This window comes from Lipomyces doorenjongii (assembly GCF_038497915.1).
Source record: "Lipomyces doorenjongii strain NRRL Y-27504 unplaced genomic scaffold V1508scaffold_15, whole genome shotgun sequence".
Taxonomy (NCBI): domain Eukaryota; kingdom Fungi; phylum Ascomycota; class Lipomycetes; order Lipomycetales; family Lipomycetaceae; genus Lipomyces; species Lipomyces doorenjongii.
In genome coordinates, this window is record NW_027118082.1 from 42,587 (window position 1) to 57,352 (window position 14,766).

The 14,766-nt window shown below is 49.3% G+C and overlaps 6 protein-coding genes across 6 annotated transcripts; 1 reads left to right on the forward strand and 5 right to left on the reverse strand.

Annotated features, from left to right (window-relative positions):
- Positions 1-1,121: 1,121 nt before the first annotated feature.
- Positions 1,122-3,330, reverse strand: V1508DRAFT_403424 (uncharacterized protein; the record flags this gene model as incomplete). The annotated part of the gene is made up of 2 exons (XM_066938552.1): positions 1,122-2,257; positions 2,316-3,330. 2 exons carry the CDS (start codon positions 3,328-3,330, stop codon positions 1,122-1,124), a joined length of 2,151 nt encoding a protein of 716 aa, XP_066796743.1.
- Positions 3,331-4,413: 1,083 nt separating this feature from the next.
- V1508DRAFT_384024 (uncharacterized protein) lies at positions 4,414-5,742 on the reverse strand. The gene is made up of 6 exons (XM_066937761.1): positions 5,611-5,742; positions 5,532-5,552; positions 5,337-5,401; positions 5,190-5,261; positions 5,018-5,122; positions 4,414-4,949 (listed from the first exon to the last, which is right to left on the reverse strand). Exons 1-6 carry the CDS (start codon positions 5,615-5,617, stop codon positions 4,842-4,844), a joined length of 378 nt encoding a protein of 125 aa, XP_066796744.1. The 5' UTR covers positions 5,618-5,742; the 3' UTR covers positions 4,414-4,841.
- Positions 5,743-5,860: 118 nt separating this feature from the next.
- Positions 5,861-6,884, forward strand: V1508DRAFT_414404 (Metallo-dependent phosphatase-like protein). Its single transcript, XM_066939918.1, has 3 exons — positions 5,861-6,057; positions 6,116-6,130; positions 6,210-6,884. The coding sequence occupies exons 1-3, from the start codon at positions 6,010-6,012 to the stop codon at positions 6,708-6,710; spliced, it is 564 nt and encodes a 187-aa protein (XP_066796745.1). The 5' UTR covers positions 5,861-6,009; the 3' UTR covers positions 6,711-6,884.
- On the reverse strand, positions 6,798-7,968 carry V1508DRAFT_414406 (uncharacterized protein). The gene is made up of 4 exons (XM_066939919.1): positions 7,410-7,968; positions 7,263-7,339; positions 7,061-7,199; positions 6,798-6,983 (listed from the first exon to the last, which is right to left on the reverse strand). The coding sequence occupies exons 1-4, from the start codon at positions 7,893-7,895 to the stop codon at positions 6,897-6,899; spliced, it is 789 nt and encodes a 262-aa protein (XP_066796746.1). The 5' UTR covers positions 7,896-7,968; the 3' UTR covers positions 6,798-6,896.
- An 82-nt stretch (positions 7,969-8,050) lies between these two features.
- On the reverse strand, positions 8,051-10,297 carry V1508DRAFT_414410 (uncharacterized protein). The gene is made up of 2 exons (XM_066939920.1): positions 9,616-10,297; positions 8,051-9,564 (listed from the first exon to the last, which is right to left on the reverse strand). Exons 1-2 carry the CDS (start codon positions 10,214-10,216, stop codon positions 8,387-8,389), a joined length of 1,779 nt encoding a protein of 592 aa, XP_066796747.1. The 5' UTR covers positions 10,217-10,297; the 3' UTR covers positions 8,051-8,386.
- A 1,067-nt stretch (positions 10,298-11,364) lies between these two features.
- On the reverse strand, positions 11,365-14,162 carry V1508DRAFT_460927 (uncharacterized protein; the record flags this gene model as incomplete). The annotated part of the gene is made up of 6 exons (XM_066942786.1): positions 11,365-11,887; positions 11,954-13,135; positions 13,365-13,444; positions 13,495-13,752; positions 13,804-13,919; positions 13,983-14,162. The coding sequence occupies 6 exons, from the start codon at positions 14,160-14,162 to the stop codon at positions 11,478-11,480; spliced, it is 2,226 nt and encodes a 741-aa protein (XP_066796748.1). The 3' UTR covers positions 11,365-11,477.
- Positions 14,163-14,766: the final 604 nt, after the last annotated feature.

The window sequence follows — 14,766 nt, forward strand, 5'->3', positions numbered from 1 at the left end:
AAACAGCAGTTATATGAATAACATGATGCCGCAGCTAAATGTCCCTAATGGCAGATATTGATTGGTGTTCACCTCTCTGTAGCTCAAGACAGCGTCCTATCCGTGATCCAACTCTAAGCATCTCGTGACTTTCCGACACTCGCCTTCCGTGTCACGGCGGCCTTACATAATTCGTTCGCGATATCCTGGGTTGCGACAATGTGCTACAAGTATCTATTTTAATTGCATTCAGTATAAACACATCTAAATATCCAGTTCCTGACATTGTAGTACGAACACCATGGGGGCAGTTGGGCCTCGCACACCGAGGCAAACTCCAGTCTAACGATATGCAGAACCTATCGTTATCGTTTAGGAGTAATGGCCATGGGTCCGCCGCGGGCAACGCGAGAGTTTCGGCCCCGTCACCGACCGCAATACTCTTTGTCCTTCCACCCTCACAGCGGTTCAGTCGCCAAAGCTTAACATTGCGGATTTAGGCCGTTCCTTCCGAGCATCCGACGACGAGGATGGCAGACTCATTGTGATCGCGAATTGTCCCCGTTATTTATATATGGCGCGTTCTGTGCCAACGGTGTCTTTCGCTTTTTGGCAGGAAACAGACCCAGACGCTACGCGTAAACACAGTTTCTCTGTAGGGTCTCGATCACGAATGCAAGTTTACTGCGCTCTCGATGTCCGAAGATCTTCTCGCTCACCCGCTCACAAGTTATCAATAAAAACCCACATGTCCAATCAATATGAAACTAAGTCAAGATCGATCCCCTTCGACATATAGAGCTGTTGTCTTACCGCGTATGCCATTATGTCCGCGCTTGGACAAGCGAGAAGTAGTTTTACAAATTTCTTTTGGTCCATCAGTGCCGATTTGGGACACCCCGATAAGCACCTGCGCAGTCAAATTCAAATTTGAATTTGACGGGCCAACTCTTGTCACTGAACAGCTGTTGTATCATACAGATTGCCAAAATAGGCTTTCTCAACATTCTCAACACGGTCTCAACATGAACGGTCTTCTCAACACGGTCTCAACATGCACGGTCATATATTATTTCAACATAGCTGTAATCTATGCAATATACATGATTGTTATTTCAAACCTGAACAAATAATGTAATATCTTACTCTCCATCCAAACTTTCGTCGAGCACCGAATCAATTGCGTCGCCTGTAGCCTCCTTACAACTCGCTTCCTGAATAACACCAGTCGCCCCGCGAGTTTCTAGGCCGTCGTCCACGGCGCGCCCCATCGACACCTGATTGCTGATAGGCTCTGGCTCGGAAGGTTCCTTGATCGACGACGGACTTAGTTCTTTCTCATCATCGTACTGCATCGTCACGTCCTCAGCCTCGTGATCATTGTCCTCAGTTGAATCTTCTAACGGCAAATTCGTCGGTTTCTCGTCGACTAAGGGTGACGATTCGCGCTCTAATTTTACCGTCGAAGTCTGCTCCTGTGTAGCCTCTTCCTTGGCGAGTTCTGTTTCATCAACCGTCTCTGACGCATTCTTGCCTGATGATTCCCGGTCTTCGAATATTATTACGCTCGGTTCTTCCGACGCCTCCACACTCGTTGCATCAGGCTTATTCACCACATCTGGAGGCATTCCCAGTGTGGTCTCGTCCTCCTGCACCACAGTTGCAGGCTCATACACCTTCTCCGAACTTGGCAAAATGCTATCTTTCTGAGCCGCTGTAGACAATAGTTCAGGTTCAGGATTCCACAACTCCCACACCGTAACCACAGAGCTGAATCCCCACCCACCCGGCAATTCTGTGGGCGCAGGCAACTTCCGCCCTCGCGGCCCTCTAGCCCTACCTTTGCGCACGTCGTCCAGCTTGGTCCCTTTCTCGGGAGCAGGAGGCGTAGACTTACTATCCAGCGCAGGCGCAGCGCGATCCACCGTCATCTGTGCATCCTCCGGCTCAGCGGCAGGTGACACCTGCGCAGGCTTTGCCGGCCTCGGCATCATAAACGGCATCGGCCCCGCTTTTCCAAAACGAGACTCCAAATCTTTGGCAAACGCAGCTCGAATACCAGATAACTTATTCGGACGCGCGGGTGGGGGAGGCTTTGGTTTTGCGACCGGCGGTCCTGCACTCGAGGCGCCGAGTGACTTTGACGGCGCCGTCTCGAGAGGTGGGGTTACTGCAGGTGAGTGTTTCGGCGCCGACCCCGTTGGTGACAATGCAGGTTTCGGGCGCCGCGGGACTTGAGGACGAGATGGTCGTCGGGGAAGTTCGGGCTGTGCCGGTTCTGATGCCAATAGTTAGATAGCTCTCCTTCAATCCTAGAAAGGATATTCTGGACATACCTCCAAGGCTGGCGATAACTGGTTCCGCAACAGACGGCTCTGCTGGAAGCGACGGTTCTGTGGCCGTTGCAACAGTTTCACCTAGGGTTGCCGCCTTAACCAAGCTGGCCTCCTCTGCATCAGCCATTACTTCTTCTGTTATGGGCTTCTCTGCCTTCTCATCTTTAGGCGTATCTGCAACTGCCGGTCCCTCTTCCACGGCTACGGCGGCTTCGTTCGGCAATTCTGCACTATATGCATGCCCGTCCGTAGGAGATTCCTCAGCTTCAGTACTAGTCTCGTCAACGGACACTGTAGCCTCCTCTGTCACTGACTCTGGAGCCGCACGGTCGTCGCTGTCGGACCTGATTTTCTCAGTCGGTCGATCTCCCTTTTCACGGACAGCTTCCAAAGCATTCGGTTCCTCCAAAACTGGAGTCCCTTCTTCCATGTAACTATGAATCAAACTCTCCAATACATCCCGCTGCCCGACACTCTCCGTAGGCGATACCAGTCCCTCTACATCTCTAGCAGACAAGGGCGACGTATCTGCCGGTGTCGCTGTCGGCTCCAAAAGTCCCGTCAATGGATTTGGCCGTGTTAGCACCGTACGCCGGAATTTGTCCGCCAATTCCGCTGGGTGGCGTAGCTCCTCATCTGCCATGTGCGCCGCAATATCGAAAACAGTGTTGGGTTCGGGATTGTCCGTTGAGACTTGCGTCCACATGTCCGCATCAGCGTCCGGGGCGAAGGTCGGAATAGTGTGAATCTGTCCAGGCTCGCCTTCGGATGAAGGATCTATTGCGAGCGCGTTGGCAGATACATGAACGTGCACGTTTGCGTGCTGTCTTGTTGGACGCGACGATGGGCGCTGCGGAATTTCTGGCGTTGTTGCCTGCTCATTTGGACGGTCTAGATTATTTGGCTCATATGACGATTTCGCGCTCCCGGGTCGCTCGGGAACTTTTGGCGAGGTGGGCCGATTAGGGATTTTCGGTGTCGATGCCGGTCGGTCGGGGATACTAGGCACAGGCATATCGGTTTTACCTTGTCCTTCTGCCGGTGTAGAAGGCGTGCTCGTACGACTATGGGTCACTCGCGGTCGGTCCGGAATTCGAGGGATCGGGCTCTGGACCGCGTCAGTTGAAGTTGGAGTTGTAGGTTGTGGTCGTTCCAGTACTTGAGGGCCGTGTGGGTTCTGTGGCTCCGGTGAACGAACTCCTGCCAAGTGTCAGTATCAGAACGGTAACCCTTACACGAATGCATTATCACCAAAATAATTGCCCGCATTAGCACTACTATCAGAAGGCTCCGACTCAGACAACTCTGCCTCGCTATAACTTTCAGTAACGTCCCTTTCCTCATCATGGCGTTCCAACAACCCGACTATATGTTCCATCCCGTCATAAATCCCCGGTGGCTCTGGCTCGTTACTTTCCGTCGTCGTCTCGCCGAAGTTCTTCTCATTTTCGGCAAGTGTCCGAGAGATATCCATCTCGATTTCGGCGACCTGTTGCTGGGTTTCATATAGATCGCGCGGCCGACGCAGGTTAACGGAGGGAGAATGCGGACGGCGCGGAATAGAGGGAATGGTGACTGGCAATGACGTTGCGTACTGCGATTGGGGATGCGCGTCCTCAGCAGTGCTTGATAGTTCAGAAGAACTTAGTTCGTGGTCGGGGACTTGTTCTGAAAACGGAGTAGCTGGCTATCAATGCCAATTGCGTTAGCCTAGATCATGCCCATCAGCAACAAGTACTATAACAACAGACTTACCAGACTTGACGACAGCGATCCATCACTTCCTGAATCCGCAGTCTTCGGTCTCGGACGCCGTGGAATCGTAGGCGTCATCGGCCGTGGCCGGCGCGGGACAACAGGCTGCTCCTGGAGCGTATCCTTAGTCGCGCTGGTAGACATAATAACAGCCAACGTTGTAACCGCAACTATATTATTTTTCTCTCAGTAGAAACTCCAGTCGCCAAATATCTATATCCAAAATTACTAATAATTAATCGAATATCAAGTTAAGTATAATCGTGAATTTTGCAGAGGCTCGGCCTGCTCGCACCAGTGCTGAATTGGGACTGGCTGCGTCAGCGCGTGGGTATGAAGTGTTATAATGATTAGTCAGAATCCCCGGAATATTACATCATCCTTTCGCGCCATGTATTCTACTGCATTGCTGCGTGTGTTTACTGAAGTGCGTCACATGAAAACGGACTGCAGTCATGGCTTATGCTATATCAATCAGGCGCGTCGTACTGCAATGTAGGTCACTCAGTATATCGGATAACTACATCTAAACTTGCAAGTCACAACATCGTCATATCTAGCAAAACTCAAAACTCAAAAGTAAAAGTAATTAACAAAATAATAAAGTAATACAAAGATCTTCGAACAATGCAGTTCATAACAACATTACATCCCCACGAGCCTAATTAGGGCCTGTCGTGACTCATGTTACGAGCATACACAACGGATTTGCAATGAGAAACTAAAGCAATTTATAGAAGAAAGAAAATTGTATAATGCCAAGCTCAATAATTATGAGTAATTCAATCGGAAGATATCGTTGAAAACGTAATAGCTTCCGCCTTCGGGGATAAGATGGAACACCTGCGAGTACCGCTGCGGGTTCTGCTCCTCGTCCACCTAGATTGACAGTGTCAGATATATCAACGCAATCATCCAGCAAACGATTTCGAATTTAAGAGACATACGAGGAGTTCACCGGTGACCATAACGAGAACGGAGCCAATGTCGGGAGACGACGGTTGCGCGTCTAGAGTGGAAATACGGTGGGCGACCTTCTGAAATGGCAGGCTCTGTCCCAAATCGTGTCAGAACTGATCTATGCACCGATGCTGCTTGGTCAAACTATAAGCCACATACCACAAGTTTCTCTATGATGTTCTTCGCGCCTTGAAGTTGGGAAGTTTCGAAAGTGAGCATGGAATGATCTCTCTATGGCGTCGTTAGCCCTAAATCCGGCATTGTTTATATACCCAATTGTAGTATTAACATAGTATGAATACATACGTATAAATTGCCTAGTTGCGACCGATCACTATCAAACTGAGCATAATAGAACTTTGTGAACTCCTCTATTATCAACAAACATGTGAGAAAGCTGCCAACCGCAATAGAATGCTCATCTCGAACTCCTCCCCTTTCCAGTCTGTCCATCCCATAATATTCTATCTGCACCCCACAATGAGTTGAAGAGTTGCTTACCCGCAAGTGATTGGAAGTTAACTGCTCGCAATCGTCAATACTCAAACCCCACAATCACGATCATTCATAATATGCTTACCAGACATTTTTAGTGCCAGACACAAATATGACGTGAAGCGTAACGACTTGAAATCAATAATCAGTCCTGGGAATCAATGGATCAGTCAATCGTGAGATCTGAAAGGCTACTTCTCTCGAATTCCATTAAGCTATTGATTTTCCGATGCGTGCAGGAAAACAAACCCAAGCTATCACGTGACATTGAGCACATTTGGTTGATTCCGCCATATTCGTCGTATCGCTAGATCTAATACTATAATTGTGACATTGTGCCTTCTTCATGCAACTCACAAGTCACACTCACAAAATCACAGGGACCCGTCGCGCTATCAACCACCGTATTACGAACTTGCGCCTCTCGGTTCAAATACAATCGAAACCAACAATCCAGCTTTGAATAGGTTAATATCTACCAATCATGCTGGTCCTTGCAATTGGCGACCTGCACATACCAGACCGTGCTCTGGTACGTACCTCTTTCATGTTGCGAATTCGTATCCGCGTACTAACTCTTCTCTTTGTAGGAACTCCCGCCGAAGGTATCCTCTTATCCTCTATTCAGCCAATTTATCTGCGGTGCCTGTAAAGCAGTACGAATGAGATGCTGACAAGAAGTAGTTCCGAAAGCTCCTAGCGCCAGGCAAAATCTCACAAATCTTGTGCCTCGGAAACCTAACTGACCGCGAAACGTACGACTTCCTTCGCTCCGTCTCGCCGGACCTGCAAATCGTGAAAGGCGAATTCGACCTTTCGCTTTCTCTGCCGCTGTCTAAAGTTGTCACTCACGGCTCGCTTCGTATTGGGTTCACGCATGGCCATACGATTGTGCCGCCAGGTGACTCAGATGCGTTATTGATCGCCGCCCGACAAATGGATGTGGATGTGTTTATTTGGGGCGGCACGCACAGGTTCGAGGCATATGAGCTTGAGGGCAAGTTTTTTATTAATCCAGGAAGTGCGACTGGTGCATTGTCCAGCGGATGGTGGGCTGAAGGGGAGAATCCCGTACCGTCTTTTGTGTTGATGGATGTTCAGGGAACTGTGCTCGTGTTGTATGTGTATCAGTATATCGACGGAGAAGTTAAGGTCGAGAAGGTCAGTTACCGGAAGGGCGGTTAACTCTCACGAAATAATAGAAACGAACTACAAGGAGTGGAGTGTGCTGGTGAGGATTTGTAACAATACGTGTTTGTTAATTTTTGTTAATGCTTGCATTTTTGTCAATGGTTGTTGTGTGTGCCTGTAAAGCGTGTCTAATACATTGTACATTCTTCTACCTGCGTCTCAACTCGACATCGGATCATACTATATCCACTGACCGCCATCAATGTTGATGGCCTCGCCTGTAATACTATCATTCTTTGCAAGCATCACGTATATCAGCGCACAATTCTAGACCCGTACGTTAGCCTACGAGTTTTCCTCTGGCACTAAGCCCATAATCACCCCATATTCAATATGGGACTCACCTCCAGCGTCGTTTCGGTCTTGAGCACAGTTGAGTTAATAATCGAATCCAACTTTTCCCTCCCGAACTTCAAGCCCCACTCCGTAGCCAAAACGCCGGGCTTAACAGCATTGACTCTAATATTCGGACCCTGGTGCGCTCTGTATCCAATAATTATTAATCATCATCGTCGAACCTGTCGACTAAAGCAAGGAAAGACTCACGCCAGACATCGCATCAAATGCAAATTCGCAGCCTTACTAACACAGTACGCCAACGACGACCCCGACGGATGTTCACCCTGCCCAATCTATCAGCCAAATCTCCACCTTTCACAGGCCGGTTCGCACGCCGTGGGCGTCAATACTTACCGCAACACTACTCGTCATAATAAAGAACCCGCCATCAGCGTTCCTGTTCATGGTATCCCGCAATTCGCGCAATAAGACGAACGGACTCTGCACATTAACCGCGAAGCAATTCTCAAAATCAGACCACGTCACGGCGTCTAAATCATTGATTGCCGAAAATCGTGTCCATCCCGCGTTTGCAATGACACCGTCAATACGCCCTTCACAACCCCACGATTTGGATAACGCGATGGCTTCGGAAACGAGTTTAACATTTTCGGACTCCGTGGCGCAGTTTGCTTGAATGATACCAACTTTGCGGTCTGGATAGGCGAATTGGAGTGAGGATTCGGTTGCGGAGGCGCGGGAGATGGAGGTTTCGGTGGTGGAGGAGTGGTTGAGGATGATATGGCACCCTTCAGCAGCGAACGCGTGCGCCAGAGCGGCGCCGAGTCCTGCTGACGAGCCGGTTATGAGGACGACGCGGTCTGTGAGATTGTAGACCATTGTATTCTGTATTATTTGGCTTTTTGTGATGCTATTGAGGAGAATTACAACGTCGGTTACAAATCGGTCTAATATCGAAAGCGCAGGCAACATCAAGCACGTGGTCCGATATCGGCTCTCATCAATTGCCCATTCTACGGTCAGTAACAATCAAATCTCATCAACTCGTCTTTTGTATTCATAATCATAACATACATCCACTCGCTTGATCCGTCCGTCATCGTACCATTTATACAAATAAATCAACCACAAAATAATTATACTATATTATAATATAATAATATATCCTCCACTTCATCAATAAATGTACAAGAATCATAGATTTCTATGTATAATGACGAGACAAAATAACGAACGTCGACGACATTCTATGAACCGATGAAGGTCATGATTTGACACAAACAAGACCTATCTGACAAGGAAAAAAAAATGAGAGGTGTGCATCTGGTCCGACTTCTGCTGTTTTCGCATTTGTTATTTATAAGAAGAGACTAGTGGAAACTAGCCACAATCCGCATGCCAGAGCCTAATGGCCGGCCCCGCTGTGCGCCAGCTAGTTTTTTGTATTTGGCGACGGACGGAAGTCGGGCCTCTTCTTCGTCGTCGGAAACGTCTGCTTCACCCGGGAATAAATGTCCTAGCGGGTCACGTTTGACGGATTCCGCAGCCATATGATCGAGATCGACGTCGACTTGTTTCCGCTTTAGCAGGTTCGACAGGTGTCGTGTTGGTGGTGGCGCCGGAGCAGGGGGAGTCGGCATGAATGGTATGGCGGTCGGTGTCGGTGTCGACGACGTAGTGGACGCGGTCGTGGCAACCGTTTTCGGTTCTGTGGTAGAATTTGATGTTGCCGGGACGTCGGCGGCTGTTGGCAAAACGTTGGAGACTTGTCGCGGGATTTGGTCGTCGCTTGGCGGGGTGATGGGTTGGTTTAGAAACGAGGTCGACGACGCGTGGTAGTTCCATGGAAAGCTCTTTGTGCCGTAATCTCGTTTTGATGACGCATTGATGCCCGCTTCAGGTGAAACCAACTCATTCGGGTTGACTGAGGTTGGCGGATCGGACTGCCCACTCGGCCTATCAGCAAAAACAGAATGCAGCGGAACCCTCTGCAACGCAAGCCCTTGGGGCTGCTGCACATCCGGAGACAGCGAGAGCATCGGACCAGCCGAGGACATTTGCATGTGCCTCCGGTGCTTGAGCGCACCGAGCCCGATATCGTCCTGGTCAGACTCCTTGAGTTCTTCACCGCAGCACTGCGCAGCATTGTCATGCGACGTGAACTCTCGTCCATGCGAAATCCGGCAATGATTTATGAACCCTTGAGCGGAGCCGAAGGTTATCCGCGAACAATCCTTGCATACTAGGCGAACTAAAATCCCGTCTGGCCGGCGGTAGATGCACCCTTCTGGCGGGGGATTTCCGCCTACGGTTCCGTTGGCGGAGTACTGTGGGAGATGCATTCTGTTCGACGTTGGTATACTCCGCGACCGGGGCTGCATGCCCGTCGCATCTAGCGAATCGGGTGCCGTAGACGTTGGCGAGACGCCGTCTGGCGATTTGTACTGATCCGGCCGTGCACCTTCGGAGTATCGTCTGTCGGGGAGTAAGTACTGGGCGTAATGCTTCGCAAAATCGTCCGGCTCATCCTGATCATTGACCGTTTTGCCTACAACGGTTAGCACATTCCAACCTTGGCAAGCTAAAAATCAATACATACCAGCACACCGCCTCAATTGGACCATCATGATATGGACCTTGGCAATCTCATCCTCTATGCAGGTCAACTCGCGATGCTTGAGTAGGATCTCGAGATCAAACTGCCGCCGAATGACGTCGATCGCGGCCTCTACCTTTCCAGGCTGGTCGACACTCCGGACGGAGAGAGCTGCCGTTTTCGTGGTCATTAGCACTTGCTCTGCTCGCTCTGAGTGCGCTGATTGTGGGCGTTCTGAAGGGGTTGTTGAAGGAGCGGGTGGAGTCTGGGAAAACGAGGTGGCCTGAGGAGCAGATTCGGGGGACGTGACAGGGCTCGCGACTGATTCAGGGTGTGACAAGGTGCATACTTTCGACTCCGCTGCGTGGATCGTAGTTTGAGCAGGAGGAACCGTAAAAGTAGGTGGGGTAGTAGCCCTGGGAGGAGTAGGAGCAACTTGAGCGGCCTTGTCTGCTGCTGGTGGATGTGGTTGTGGTGGGGCATCGTGCGGATGAGGCCGAGGGGCGTTGTCTGGGAGACGAGCGTTCGCAGCGTGAGCGGCCGCCGCAGCCGCCGCCTGCGCTGCGTGCAGCTTCGAACGCTGCTTGTGTGTGCGAGCAGCCATTGCGTGCTAGTTTGCGCTGTTCTATGGTGAAGTGCAGTATCGTGCGGAGTGGTGAGCAGCAATAAATGGGGATGATAACAGGGGCAAGCACCGCTTCAGGAGCAGAAGACGGCGGAAGACGGCGGCGGTCAACGCGATGACGATGGCGGTGCATGCGCGTCAAATTGCACACCTGACACTGGCGGGCGAGGGGCCGGGCCCACACGAGGCCATTAAGCTCCACACTAGTCCTTTTGCAGGTTACTACAATCGCGCTACTGCAGGAATGCCCGCACATCTTCACTAGCTGCGAACACTAATGTCCCTTTGCTCACAAGGCTGACACGCGGCGCGCTGCTGACCAGCCAGTGGTCCCTGCATTTCCGCCAGTATTCTGGAGCCATGTGTTCGGCGAAGCTTGTAGATAATACTGCTATTTCTGGCACACGACGCGCACGTGCTGCTCCAAAACAGTGCCCAGGGTCTAGGAGGCGGTGCGGATATGGCGCATATGCGGCACTAAAATATAGTCACTCTAGACGAGTTTCCCGTGAATAGTCGACGAGGGAGATCTAACACTACTCAGTAGCAAGTTACACTAGGCTGAGAGCGGGCGAAGGAACACCCCACCCGATCAGGAGACAACTATCGATTGAGCAGGATCCGGATCGCCATATATTTGTCCTAATTGTGTTTTCTTGTTCCAATTCGTAGCTGAGTGTACGGTGTAATGTAAACCTTGATGTCCAATTCTCCTAAGATTAGAATTGGAGATACGCAGATCACAGCTGTCCAACGTATGTTATCAATATGTATGTACTTCGCGCCAGCTCCAACCATAATCGGCTAGCCCACATCAGGAAGGTGTCGATTCTAGACCGACAAATGCACTTGTAATCCCTTTTATGATCAACTAATTTACGCATTCAGGCTTGCGAGTTCATACGTCAGTCATTTCGTATACCGGCTCTATCATGCCAAGTGTGGTGCACACCTGGCCCTACTGACGGACGCCCCACTATCCACGCCAGTTTAATGACAGGGGACAATCCTTAACGCAACGTCTGACGTCATCTTTCCCTAAATCATCAACCTTATCTTACACGCGATCAACTGAATTCTAACGACTTTGTTCATTCTACACGCGAATACGGCATGTAAAAGGTAATTCGGCTACTAAATATATCATTGCAATTCATAGCAATTATCTCACAGCAATTGTTCACTAGATCGTAGCAACTATACGTACAGCATTTCTTGTACTCATAGCAACGGCCAACAGTTACAGAGCTAGTTCGTCTTCGTCGTCGTCCTCATATATCACTCTCCTTCCATACCGACTCATCGCGCGCTTATGTGACGAGACCTCGATGGTCGAAGTCGGCTGCTTAATACTCTTCTTGTCAGATTTAGACAAAGCTCCCATGCGAACGTGCGACTGCACCACACTCTGTAAACCACTTGGCTTCTTCGCACAGGTTTTAATTCCCGCGTTCAGTGTCGCGTTCGCAGCGGTGTTGTGCTCGAGCTCAGATGCAGAACCATGTTTGACTGGCGATATGCCCGGAACGTCGCGGTACACCGAAATCCCACTTCTGGACTTCTTCATCGGCGCTATCGTATTCTGGGTCGTAAGCGGCATAGAAAGGTCGGGTATCCCTCCTAAAGTAACTCGCTTCGTAGCATCGCTGCCTAGATTTTACACGGCCATTAGTACATCACTAAGCTTGCACCACTCTATGCATATAAAATATGTACGATTATTCTTCACAGGTGAGATCGCCAACCGTCCAATCTCGGTCTTAACTGTGAACAATTTCTTGGTCTCCGGCACTTTCACAGTTGCTTTGTCTGCTTGACTTTGTAAACCAGCAGTAGATGTTCGCATATTCGGCGTCGATGTCGATATCGGACCTGTCATATCGTAGATGTCATCGTCCTCAAACTCGTCCTCCAGGCAATGTGTAAATTGTTTGCTCGCGGTTATTTTCGGCGGTGCGACTTCCAACGTAGACAAATCATCCCCATTATCAGATGACAAATAAATTCTCTTCATCCGTGCGGGCAACGAGCTGCTCGTGTTATGGTGCGGTATAATATTCGTATCGTTAGCGATTGTAAACGGCTTCTGAAGCTGTGATTCCTTTGACATGCCGGTTTGTTCCCGATTGAGATGGCTCGAAATTAGCGTAGCTGTTTTTCCCTGTTTAACTGCAGATTTTGTTTTGGTCCGTGACCGGTGTCGAAGCGCTCCATCATCACGTCTGACCTCCGACACGGGCTTGACTATGATCTCTTCCGCTTTACTCATAATCCTCACCTTTGACGGTCGCTTCGTGAGAGTATCATCTCCCTCATCCTCCTTCGTCTTTGACTCATCCCGGAATTTCCAAGCTTCATTCACAAACTCTTTCAACACAGCCTTGGATGGCGACAAAATCGACTTGCGCGGCGCAGAAGGAACTTCCATGTTCTTCCCTTCCGGTGTAATTCTAGCTTTACTTTTCGAACCCTTTCCAAAATAATGAGAGTTAACTGGTGCAGAAGGAGATGGCGAAGACCGTCTGTTCGATGACGAAGATTCAATTTCCATTCCATCGGAAGCAGATTCTCTCTTGGTTCTTTGTTTTGTCATCCGTCCCTGTACCCACGACTCATGGCCTTCATCTTCATCAAATTCAAAAACATCAATTTCACTGTCATTCTTCGCCTTCAACCTCGCGACCTTTGAGTTCGTGCGGGCTGCAATCGCAGATGCTGATGATCCCGATCCCGGCGTTGTAGCTTTCTGTTTGTAAAGAGTACGTCCCCGTTTGGAATAGGTCTTGCGCGGGACTCGATGTGCGCTTGTGAAAGACAGTTGCAGGGTGCTTTGGCTTCCGAACGGATCGTTTCGGTCCGGGAATACATTCATATTTCGAACTGATACAGTATTGATGGCTGTTGTTTACGCGTTGAGAACGAGGTGCCACGCGTTAGCCAGCGTAGGGCCCTTACCCACAATCTCTGTCACGTGCAAGCCTTCTTTGATTATTCCTTACAAGTACAATATTGAAATATTGCAGGATGCCGACGGTAATACATTTAGACGTCATATACATTAATAAGCCATGAATGTTCAATAAACTACAAAACGCCCGTAATGCCAAGCTAATATACATTCACTAACCACCGCGCAGTTGCGGCGTCCATCCATCTCTTACCAACCTCGAAAACGATATACTGATACTAATAGACGGCACGAGATGTCTACAATGATTAATATCACATCCAAGACATGTACGACAAATGCCACTCACATTTTCGCGTCCTCGTCGTCCGAAGACGAAGACGAAGAGTAAGAAGCGGTGTCAAATAAATCGTCCGAATCGTCAGATACCTCCCCTTCTCGTTTTCGTTTTGAACCAGGAGTCTCAATATTCTCGTCCAGTCCTTTCACGCCATCACGGTCGTGACGCTGTTTCAGCTGCTCTGAGAGCCATAACATCGAGTCCTCTCGTTCTTGTTTAACCGTGCTCGCTCGCATTTTAATATGATGCTCCCTCCGAATTTCACTCCTACAATATCAGCCCCGTCTCTGCATAACCTGGCGACTGAAAAAAACATACTTTTCTTCCCGCTTCGCCCTCCGTTCCTCTCTCTTCTTCAACATCCGGGCCCTAGATTTGCTCTTCCCCTTCCTATCGCCCTCAGTCCGACCTCCGACCTTCACTTTCTTCTCGACCTGCGTCGCGAGATTGTACTGATATATCAGAAAAAAAGGAAACATCCCCTCCAACTTTCTCACCGCGATCTCAACAATCGACACAGCGCGGGGACACGCGCCTCCTTCCGCTTGGATGGTTACTGGCTGGGCTTTCGTGATTTCCGTGAGCTGCACGTGCGGATCTAGCGTGAAGTGGTCTAGAATTTTCGAGATCGTTGTTGTTAGTGGTGTTGACTTTGTTATCGGGATGAGGAGTTCCATTTTACATTTAGTTGATTGATATGGTTGAATCGATTATATAGATGCTGAGCTGAGAAGTTTAGGCGCGGTAAAGCAGGTCGAGTGGGATGTGTGGAAACCCTAAGCAACTTCATTTCATCCACCACCTCAGGTGCAAATCTAACACAATCTACACCGGATTCTGTTAAACACCAAATGTTGATTTATTTTTAAATGTTAATATGGTTTGTATTTATGCTGAGAAGGACTTCCGCTGTTTAAAAAGTGGATTGTGAGAAGAACTGCGATCCACATTCAACCATGAGGTGCTGATGAGGCGTGTTTGAACATGACAGCTTAAGCGACAGAAACCGTCGGAGGAAGAACCATCTGGAGCTGTAAATGTCATCCTTCCACGCAGTAGACGCTATTTTCACCCAATCGGGTCTCATATATCGCAGCCAGTCAGTTACCTTACAGATGCCAGTTAAAGCAGAATCGACTTCAGATGCAAACAAGCATAATGACAAGAAGCCGTCATGGGAATCTAACGATTACCGCTCTACTCGTCACAAGCTAAGTCGTCATGAATCTCGAAAACCATATTAAATTTGTTGCCAAATATGTAGACAAAATGGACGAACGC

Excerpts from the sequence above, each read along its gene's own strand:
- V1508DRAFT_414406 (XM_066939919.1), bottom strand. The coding sequence starts at position 7,895 with ATGGTCTACAATCTCACAGACCGCGTCGTCCTCATAACCGGCTCGTCA. Across the intron at positions 7,200-7,262 it reads CATTTGATGCGATGTCTGGC|AGCGCACCAGGGTCCGAATA; the intron begins GTGAGTCTTTCC and ends TATTGGATACAG. Across the intron at positions 6,984-7,060 it reads AGACCGAAACGACGCTGGAG|AATTGTGCGCTGATATACGT; the intron begins GTGAGTCCCATA and ends GTACGGGTCTAG.
- V1508DRAFT_384024 (XM_066937761.1), bottom strand. Across the intron at positions 5,262-5,336 it reads CGCAACTAGGCAATTTATAC|AGAGATCATTCCATGCTCAC; the intron begins GTATGTATTCAT and ends ACGACGCCATAG. Across the intron at positions 5,123-5,189 it reads ACATCATAGAGAAACTTGTG|AGCCTGCCATTTCAGAAGGT; the intron begins GTATGTGGCTTA and ends GATTTGGGACAG.
- V1508DRAFT_414410 (XM_066939920.1), bottom strand. The coding sequence starts at position 10,216 with ATGGCTGCTCGCACACACAAGCAGCGTTCGAAGCTGCACGCAGCGCAG. Across the intron at positions 9,565-9,615 it reads CCAATTGAGGCGGTGTGCTG|GCAAAACGGTCAATGATCAG; the intron begins GTATGTATTGAT and ends TAACCGTTGTAG.
- V1508DRAFT_414404 (XM_066939918.1), top strand. The coding sequence starts at position 6,010 with ATGCTGGTCCTTGCAATTGGCGACCTGCACATACCAGACCGTGCTCTG.